The sequence below is a fragment of the Colossoma macropomum genome, unplaced genomic scaffold (genome assembly GCF_904425465.1).
Source record: "Colossoma macropomum unplaced genomic scaffold, Colossoma_macropomum, whole genome shotgun sequence".
NCBI lineage: Eukaryota > Metazoa > Chordata > Actinopteri > Characiformes > Serrasalmidae > Colossoma > Colossoma macropomum.
This window is the reverse complement of record NW_023494792.1, coordinates 57,893,040-57,903,700: the sequence shown is the minus strand read 5'-3', so window position 1 is coordinate 57,903,700 and position 10,661 is coordinate 57,893,040. Positions and strand designations below refer to the sequence as shown.

Sequence of the window (10,661 nt, the reverse complement as noted above, 5' to 3'; positions counted from 1 at the left end):
CAATAATACCTTAAAATTAATTTAAAATCTACAGCACATAGAAAACACACTTTGTCTGGCTTTACCTTGAAATATAATCAATAAAATACGTCACAAATCTTATTTTTGTGTTAATCTGTGAATCAATTTAATGTCTCATGCTTGAAACATCCTGTCATGATTCATCCATTCTAGGTTATGAAAAATGTACATTCAGGAAACAGATGTACAAATGTTACCTGAGCACAAGCGCCTGTAAGAAATGTCTGAAAACAATATATTCAACAGGAATTTGTATCATCCAAATTACCTTAAGATCAAGAGAAGAAGAAAAGTACATTTTTTATTTATTCTCAATTACATTGTGATTTTGACTTTCAAGGTTCAACCCTGTTACTTATATAACTTATAGACTGAAAGTGATTAAAAATGTAAACAAATTATTATAATATTCTGAAATTTAAATTGTTTTTGTGTTATTCTTAAATTTTGTGTATTTGAAAATTTTGTGCTAAAAAAACCCTGAAATGTTACTCATTTAAGCCACCGCCACCAAAGAAACCTGGTAAAATATAATAAGCTCCCCGGACAAAAAGTAGTCACCTTGCCCTTTTAAGGTGGTAGTAACTCTAGGCTCCTGCAGATGGCGTTGCGTGAGGATGATCAGGCTATAAATACCTGCCAGGTGTGCGAAAGGATTCATAGATTGAGAAGAGGTGGTACAGTGCAGTGAATGTCTCATTCAGTGTGTGGACAAGCAGATGTTAATGACTGGCGAAAAGGAGTGATTGCATTTGAGTGCCAAAGGCCACAGTGTGAAGGAAGTAGCTGAATTTGCAGGGGTATCGAAGTGTACGGTCATAAGGGTCAACCAGCAATTGGCAAAAATCCCAGTCTAAAGGAAATTCTTGTCAGAACTGTGGCTGAACAACAAAAACTAATGGACAGGGACCGCCAGCATGTTTCACAGCTTGTGAATAAAAATCACCTCCCTGTGGAGAGTTCTTTCAGAAATCTGTTGTGAAGAACCTGCAAGAACTTCTAGAAGCAAATCTTGCCTGGAAGCAAAGTGTTTTTTATTGACAAGCTTCCCAGTCTCCACCTTAAACACAAGGTGACTATTTTTTTTGTCTGGGGAGCTTTTATTGTTCCTGAGATGGGTTAAAAACACTAGTGCAAATTCACAGAGGGACAGGTCTCCTCCACTTTTAGAAATTACCTAAGAAAATTTTGCAGATATTGAATTAATCCCAAAATAGATTGTTGTTTCTTTTATAGTGAGTAATGACAAAAAGAAAGATGCGCTAATTTGGCCTAGAACTGTTCACTTCTTTACTGTAATATGAATGTTTGTGGACTTATGCTACAACAGTTATCAATAGTCCTTTTTTTCTTAATTATCATCATATTTATCACTTTTGGGGTATTTAGCAAAAATATTTTGTGACATGCAGACAGAAAAAAATGACATTGTAATAAGCAACACAACTAGATCTCAATACAGAAATCGATATTATTATTCCTGTTAATAGTTTTTTTTGTTTTTTGTGTTTTAATGTTGATATATAAGGCAGAAGATATTAATATGGAATGTGCAAATGTAGGTTTACAGTTTTAAATGTTGAAAACTTTTACAAATTAAGGTTAATTTTTAACAGTTACAAGGGCTAAATGACACCCGAGATATATATATATATATATATATATATATATATATATATATATATATATATATATATATATATATATATATATATATATATATTGGAGTTACCATTTGTTTCCAACAGCAGTGATACACACACACACACATATATAGTGTTGGCGGGTGGGTGTGTGTGTGTGTATATATCACTGCTGTTGGAAACAAATGGTAACTCCAAAATGGAGTCCAAAATGGTAAATAATATATATATATATATATATATATATATATAAAGCTGCTTCTAGGCTACACTGTATTGTATATCAGCTACTGCTTAAAATATATAATGCTGGCTGGTGGGGAGGGAGGGCTGAACAGACGTAACAGGCAACAATGCAGACTTATCAATGGCCAGTTTATTAGATAAAAGTTAATACAACTCTCACATAACTGCTTTTGTTGGCTCCAGTGTAGCACCGGCTGAAAAGCCCAGACTATTCTAGAATGATTGATTCATTCCAGGCTTTGAAATGTAGTAGATAATGATGAATCAGTTCTTTTGGCCTTTGGTCACTGCACTGCTGTAGGACATGCTTTACCTGCAGCCCAGCTAAAAAGAGCAAAAGCAACAACTCACTTTTATGAGCAGGTTTCTTGGTCTTTTAAATTCTGGGGAAACTAAGAGCCGACAGCATAAAACTGCTGCCTTACAGTTTCATATGCTTACTGATGTTTTGGTCAGATCTTGTCTTGAATGGTATCACTACTAGTAGATTTTAATATTGTGGACACCACAGTTAACAGTCAATTCGTTTTTGTTAGTTAGTGTTAGGAATGTTCACGTAACCGTGTAATAACTACACAAGCATAAACTGCTGCTCTAAAAGGCTCCCAAGAGCTGATAAACAGCATTCAACTGGTCTTGTTTACCATGGTTTTCTTCTCATGGTCCTTTCTTTGCTGTTTATAATAACGGAGGCTGTATGGACTGCAGGTCTCACTGCTTGAGCACAGGTAGCTCATTGGGTTTAAAGAAGGCTTGGGCCATTCCCATGGCATAAATGTAGACTTTGGCGTCCACCACTATTTTCTCCTTCTTCAGCAACTCTATAAACATAGGAAACACATATGAAACAGAATAACAACAAGGCAGAACTTTAAAGGAATTCCTAGAGAGATCAAATTGCAGAATGCTATGCTGTGAAAGCTGCACTATATAAGATTTTTTAATTGAAAGCAGTAGCATCACTGAGTCAGAAGATTTAAAAGTCAGAAGTTTTTAGACCATGTCATACATCTTTACGCATTAACGTCACACGCACAGACTCAAGAAGAAGGTGTGGCTCGGTGTCTAGGTCTCAAATGCAAAATCAACATTATATTGATGAAGATGTGATGACAACAGTAGATAATTCACTCACATCCTCAGAAGACGCTTGTTCAAGACGAGTTCTCTTTCTCTTTTCTCGCAATCATCAGATTAATCCACTCAAACAAATGTTTTTCTGCACGTTGCATGCAATTACACATTTCCACCAGAGAGGTCTCCAAATCCCCAAATTTTACATAGTGCAGCTTTAAATAGGTATCATGTTTATACTGAATATCTGGACAGTATTAAAAATGCAATATAATACTATTCAAAATTGGAGCAGAAGGACACAGGATACTAACCGTCAATTTTCTTCTGAAATTCATCTAGAGGTAGAAGAATCACTTCAACAAACTCTGAAAAAACGAGATAATAACCTTTAAAACTATAAGGGCAAAACATTATGAAGCACTGAAATGAATCTAAACATTCAAATCTTAACATCAGGGAAATAAAACTTACCCCCATCACCTACAAAGGACAAAAAATGGAGAAAACAAAAGAATGAGTGAGTAAGCTTTGGCCACCTCTGATTGAGCATGAGCACTAAATATATAAAATAAAATAATTTATATATACACAGTATGAATACAAATAGTAGAAGGCTCACCCAGCTGCTGGGTGGGGTGTATGTTTTCTATATCATCACCGTTTATGTTCACCATCACAATCTGTGTTGTACAGTTAGACAGGCCTGGATCAAGACATGTGACTGCATGAGGAAGGTGAGAAGAGGGAGAGAAAGAGAGAGAATGAGTGTACATTTATCTGAGCAACATACATGAACAGATAGCAAACACACTGTATTTTAATCAACACAACACTTATGTTATATATGTTATATATGAATGTGTATGTTATATCATCACTGACAAAAAAAACAAGTATCTCATTTTATTTTTGATTTTCACTTCTTGACATCATTTGATCACACTAACTGATGAACTGTCTTAGAATTACATCTCTTTACATTAAATTCCATTAAAAGTAAAGAACGTTTTGCCTTTTACTGTGACGTTGACATTTTAGAGATACTTGTTTTTCTTTGTACAGTGATCATATACACACAACAGTCTGGATACCTGGAGTCACTCCCACAACTTCTCCCTTATAACCCGTCTCCTCCTTCAGCTCTCTCAGAGCAGCAGTCGCAGCACTCTCATTATCATCAATCAGCCCTGAAAACACCCCAACAAACCACAGCATAGATACAAAACAAAACTTTGGGTCATCATTACTGATCAATTTATAGTTGAATACGAACAATAGTGTTACAATAAGTCAGAGACCGTCCTGGCAGTCAAAACGGCCATTTTCAGCACAAAGCAGAAAAGATATATTTCACAGAAAAAGCCTAAATAACTACATGTAAATCTTTTTTCAGTCTTTAGTGCCTTTATTACAGCTTCCCTTCTTTTCAGGACACTTGGTTTTAGTTTTTCAAAGAAATCTGCAGACACACCTCCAAAGTTCAGTCTTAGAAGCTGGTTGCATTTTCTGCTTCTCACAAACCAAATAATCCAAATTACAAATTTAGACTCATCAGTCCACAAGACCTTTCATTTATGGGTGGGCGATATGGCAAAAACATTTTATCATGATACTTCAAGACATTTTCTTGACACAATATGCATCAAGACATTTAGTTTTTCCGAGATTTAATAAGTTGGAACAGAAGAATATGTAGTGTCACATTTAAAAACATTATGATACTACTACTACTAATAATAATACTAATAATTATAATAATAAACTACAATTTTTATTCAGTGTTTTACAAACTAAACTAAATCCAGTTAAACAGGCCTAATTAGGCTCACTTTGTAACACTTTTGTGTTGTTTCAGTACTGACGATATCCACAATATGCTCAGAAAAGTGTATTATGACAAGATTTATCACGATAACAATAAAATATCATCATATTGCCCACCTCTACTTTCACCTCAGATATCAGGTTATAGTGCTCTAGTGCACATTTTCTTATGTTATATTATATATCTTATTTTTGGTCTGTCTCCTTTTCTCAGTGAGGTTCTTCTTGACAGCTACACATCCTTTCAGACCCACAGCGCCGAGTCGTCTTCTCACAGTGGAAGGATGGACAGAAACACCTGTGGATGTTTTCAGATCTGAAGCAGCTTGATTTTCTCCTCTCTCTCAGAGATGAAAGCTTTAAGTGCTGTTTATCTGATGGGGGCAGTGTTGTTGTCTATCAGGTCTTGTATGGTTGTTAGGAGTCTCAATTTCTCTGTAGCTTTTAATCATTTATTGAACTTCTCCAGTTTTGAAAACTGCTTCTTCTTTGACTTTCTCCTTGTGTTTTATCTAATCTCCTCAGAAATATCTTTTGCTGTTCTGACTGTATAATTTAACAAATGACAGCTGGTCTGTGACTTTCACACAGTACTGTACAGGCTATATGTCGCTGATGATACCTGCAGGAAACTCCAAAGTATGGCATCCCATTGGTGGCCTGAACTGCTTCACCAAGACGACGCAGTCTTTATGCAGGGTCCTCTTCAGCAAGGCTATGATGCCCACACCTTCAGATCAAGAAAACACGTCACACGCATGCACCACGCGCATCGTTCAAAAAACTAGTGTTGGAGAAGATGTAAGCACACACCGTCCACCGCAGTGTTGGATGGTCTCGTCGTTCTCTTCGCCGTCTCCCACGTTCTGGAGGGAGAGAGTTAAAGAGGTCAGCAATAAAGCTCAGCGTGTGAGTCAGCACGAAATCTACCGACACTGACAGCTACAGCTCACACTACCTATGAGGATATTAACAATGGACAAACAGAAAGGAGACGTATTTGGACATCTGTGCCATAGTTACAAATGTAAGTTGAAGTCTGTAAAGAAAAAAAAATTCAAACCAAGTGGCATTGAGATTTAAACAGACCATTTCAAGACCATCATTTTCTTTTAGACAAAGTATTCTTTCAAAGGGCGGCTGGTAAGTTCAGGTCATTATCGTTTGGGCAGTTTCTTTGCAGACTTCTGCAGCTCTGCACACAAAATGTCTTCGCACACTTCTGAGTTCATGATCCCAACAAAGAACACAAGCTCACTGACACCACTGTTTCCAGCTCTGTGCTTTCCAGCAGCCTCAGTGTCGTCTGGCTGTATTTCCTCTCCAAGCTTTCAGCACACTAAGAGTCTACCCTCAGCCTGATGTCAAACTAAAGGTGTTCTTCTCTGAACAAATATCATTAGAGATGTGCGATGACATCAGAATCATAGTGGTATCAGGGGTCAACGTTGACTAATCACTGATAACGTCATGAAAAAAGCCACAGGAAAAGGAAATGCTTTGCAAGAAGATCCACGATGAAGCCAAACTCCACAGTAGAGCGCGACGTGCCCTGGATTGCACTGCTAGCCCTCAGGGAACCGGAGATATAGACTCCAGAATCTCGCAAATTTGTATCCAGCTTAGGCGCACCATAGGCAGCCTTGCTGAGACGATTTAGAAATTTAGAGCGCCGTAACTTGGTGAAAGTAACCGAATACAAACTTTACAGGATTATAGATTATTATCATGCCCTCTCTCTAATGATGAATGACTTTTTACTGTATCTTCATGAAACTGGATATGAACAATGTTCAATATCTTATCTTTGAAGCGCCATAGATCGGCGGAGAAAAGTTACAATGAAGCCAAACTCCACACGTCAGAAAGGTGTGACATGCCCTCTTCCTGAAAATCAGAGATACAGACCCAAAAATTAGTATTAGTATTAGTATCGACTAATCTGTGCAACGCCTGATCTGTATTGGCAGATAATTGCTAAAAAAAAATAAATAAAAGAAAATCGTCGTCATCAGACAGATGTTTAGATTAAACCAATATTCCAAACCCATACTTGATGTATTTACTGCACTCCGGAAGAGCAGAGTGTTTAGACCACACTGGGCTACTGTGCTAAAACGTTTGTACGTTATTTACTTTACAGCTTTTGTAACCCTACAGAAATATGTTCCAGGTGGATGTCGTCCCGATTTCTACAATGTTTATACACCGGCAAAGTCAAAGTTTATTTATACAGCGCTTTTTACAGCAGGTGTTGTCACAAAGCAGCTTTAAAGCGAAATCCGGGTCCAAGCCCCCATGACCGTCGCCAATGGCAACAGTGGCAAGAAAAGCTCCCTAAAAGCAAGAGGAAGAAACCTTGAGAGGAACCAAGACTCAAAAGGGGAACCCATCCTCCTTTGGTCGACACCGGATAGCAAACGTCTTTACAGTTTACCAATGCTTAAATGGTTAAATAGTTTTAATGTAAGTCAATGGAACCAGAATTTTTCCCAAATCATTTTGGGCCGTTTTTTTAGTCCATTCATCATGAAATTTACAAACAATGTAAAGGAAACAGGCATTTTTCAAACTACGTCAAAAACTGAAAAACGGAAAAAATGGAGATATGAGGTTTTCTTCAGACAGCAGTGATATATGTACATATGTACATATATATATATATATATATATATATACATATATATATATATATATATATATATATATATATATATATATATATATATATATATATACACGTATATACATATATATGTGTGTGTGTGTGTGTGTATATATATATATATATATATATATATATATATATATATATATATATACACATACATACATACACCGCCATCTACACTTTACTGTTCTGCAGTAGCAAAGTAAGTATGACATGCAGAGAGAAAGCACACAGTCCAGAGGTTACCCACTACTGCACACAGAGTCACAGTGATTGCAGATCAATACCTTGTATTTCCAGCTGGGTCCACATATGTGGTCTTCTCAAGCTTCACCCACTTCCCAGTTGCAATGACCTACCAGCAAAACATCCATGATCACAGCAAGGTTAAAACACTCATTGCTTTATTTTAAATTTCTCACAGCTGTTGTGACAGCAAAGCCTAGTGAAGGCCAAGCCTGGTAAAGGGAAAGTCCATCCATTTTTCAAAATTTCTATGCAATTAAATGGTTAAGATGTAAACAAAGTCCTTCAGAGAGATTTGTTGTGAAATGCTGGGCAGTGAGAGTCAGAATTGCTCACAGCGGTGGTGATGGGAACCAGACGTCCACCTCTAAAAGCTCCCTCATGGAAAATTATTACACACATACTTTTATTTGTGATGCCAGAGACATTGTTTTACAACAGCTTTGTGATAAAGTTTTGGCCTAAAACAGGGCATTGTAAGACAAAACAGCCCCCAAAACTATATTATATAAGATTTCCCACTATCCTACCATCATCAACATTACATATATAAACTCAGAAGACTCGTGTAGGTTCACTGGAGGTTTTGGACAGCAAATAAAATGGCTATGTTTGTGTTGTAGACATGGTGACCCCTGGTTCCCATCACCTCCACTCTAAGGAAATCTGAGTGTGTAAGTTTCTCTACAAATGAGCCATTTTACGTCAAACCACTCTGATTGACTGTTTACATCGCCACGACAAAACGAAGCTAAATTCTAAAAAACGGTGGATTTCTCCGTCAATATTCATGGTTACCTCCTCTTTGACTACATGCGGCTCCACCGCGTCTTTCTCTGGACAGCTCATCCTGCTTCTGGGTCTGGACACAGCACACACGCCCCTAATACTGGACGTACAAGAGAGAATTAAGATATGAGGAGAGCTGGCTGCGTATTAGTGACCTGGTCAGTCCTGAAATGTTTGGCTCTGAAACGAGGCTGAAGTGGCTTCCTGTTCAAATTTTCCCGTTCCACCTTAAATGGAGCAGCAGCTACGTTCTGACCCATGAGGCGCCCGAATGTTACTTCTGCACCATTTAAGGTGGAACGGGAAAATTCGAACAAGAAGCTGGCAAACAGGAAACTTCAGCTCCGTGGATCTGTAAGCGGTTAAAATACCCCGCTAGCCATCTTTCAACCAAACCTACAAGTATATAAAAACACGGTTTTGCAGGCTGGTGGAGGCCTAACCGTTCAAAGTACAGCTCCACCAAAAACCTTTAAAATTAATTAAACATCACTGTAGACGATTTTCAAAGCACAATGAAGTCTAAATTAAAACACTACTGTCACTCACATGTACAACCGCCAACTGCTCAGTCACAAGTCTGTGTAATTGGAAGGGGCCGCCCAGAGCTGCTTTAACGGGAGACTGACCACATCCTGATTTTCATGTTATTGCAACAATATGACTTTTTAACGCCAGAGGGCGCCCGCGAGCGAGTCCTCAATGAATGGGGGTGAAAGGAGCTAAACGGCTAAAAACAAAAGTTAAATCAGTTTCTAAACACTAATCCAGGACCTTCCTCTGACTTCGGGAAGTAGTTGGATGTATTTCTCCTAAAAAGCAAAGAAGATTCATCTGTAGGTTTTGGTTTTGCTACAGGAAACAGGATTTAGGCCATAGAATGCTAGCATTACTGCTACTGAGAGCTGATTCGTCAGCATTACTGCTACTGAGAGCTGATTCGTCAGCATTACTGCTACTGAGAGCTGATTCGTCAGCATTACTGCTACTGAGAGCTGATTCGTCAGCATTACTGCTACTGAGTGCTGATGGGTTAGTATTACTGCTACTGAGTGCTGATTGGTTAGCATTACTGCTACGGAGTGCTGATTCGTCAGCATTACTGCTACTGAGTGCTGATTGGTTAGCATTACTGCTACTGAGTGCTGATTCGTCAGCATTACTGCTACTGAGTGCTGATGGGTTAGTATTACTGCTACTGAGTGCTGATTGGTTAGCATTACTGCTACGGAGTGCTGATTGGTTAGTATTACTGCTACTGAGTGCTGATTGGTTAGCATTACTGCTATTGAGTGCTGATTGGTTAGCTTAGCATTACTGCTACTGAGTGCTGATTGGTTAGCATTACTGCTACTGAGTGCTGATTGGTTAGCATTACTGCTCCTGAGTGCTGATCGGTTAGCTTAGCATTACTGCTACTGAGTGCTGATTGGTTAGCATTACTGCTACTGAGTGCTGATTGGTTAGCTTAGCATTACTGCTACTGAGTGCTGATTGGTTAGCATTACTGCTACGGAGTGCTGATTTGTCAGCATTACTGCTACTGAGTGCTGATTGGTTAGCATTACTGCTACTGAGTGCTGATTGGTTAGCATTACTGCTCCTGAGTGCTGATTTGTCAGCATTACTGCTATTGAGTGCTGATTGGTTAGCATTACTGCTACTGAGTGCTGATTGGTTAGCGTTACTGCTACGGAGTGCTGATTGGTCAGCATTACTGCTACTGAGTGCTGATTGGTTAGCATTACTGCTACGGAGTGCTGATTGGTCAGCATTACTGCTACTGAGTGCTGATTGGTCAGCATTACTGCTACGGAGTGCTAAATGGTTAGCATTACTGCTACGGAGTGCTGATTGGTCAGCATTACTGCTACTGAGTGCTGATCGGTTAGCTTAGCATTACTGCTACTGAGTGCTGATTGGTTAGCATTACTGCTACTGAGTGCTGATTTGTCAGCATTACTGCTACTGAGTGCTGATTGGTTAGCATTACTGCTACGAAGTGCTGATTGGTTAGCATTACTGCTACTGAGTGCTCATTGATTGGCTATTGAGCACTGACTGGTTAGCATTACTGTTACTGAGTGCTAATTGATTGGCTACGGAGTGCTGATTGGTTGGCATTACGGATACTGAGCACTTAT

General features: G+C 38.5%; 1 protein-coding gene across 1 annotated transcript; it reads right to left on the bottom strand.

Annotated features, from left to right (window-relative positions):
* Window positions 1–2,020: 2,020 nt before the first annotated feature.
* nudt5 (nudix (nucleoside diphosphate linked moiety X)-type motif 5) lies at window positions 2,021–9,140 on the bottom strand. The gene is made up of 10 exons (XM_036577667.1): window positions 9,067–9,140; window positions 8,527–8,617; window positions 7,770–7,837; window positions 5,625–5,677; window positions 5,434–5,541; window positions 4,079–4,174; window positions 3,607–3,708; window positions 3,459–3,467; window positions 3,299–3,352; window positions 2,021–2,731 (listed from the first exon to the last, which is right to left on the bottom strand). Exons 2-10 carry the CDS (start codon window positions 8,575–8,577, stop codon window positions 2,622–2,624), a joined length of 651 nt encoding a protein of 216 aa, XP_036433560.1. The 5' UTR covers window positions 8,578–8,617; window positions 9,067–9,140; the 3' UTR covers window positions 2,021–2,621.
* Window positions 9,141–10,661: the final 1,521 nt, after the last annotated feature.

Coding starts and splice junctions, on each gene's coding strand:
- nudt5 (XM_036577667.1), bottom strand. CDS start 8,577: ATGAGCTGTCCAGAGAAAGACGCGGTGGAGCCGCATGTAGTCAAAGAG. Junction 5,678..7,769: donor GACCCAGCTGGAAATACAAG/GTATTGATCTGC, acceptor CTCTCCCTCCAG/AACGTGGGAGACGGCGAAGA. Junction 5,542..5,624: donor ATCCAACACTGCGGTGGACG/GTGTGTGCTTAC, acceptor CTTGATCTGAAG/GTGTGGGCATCATAGCCTTG.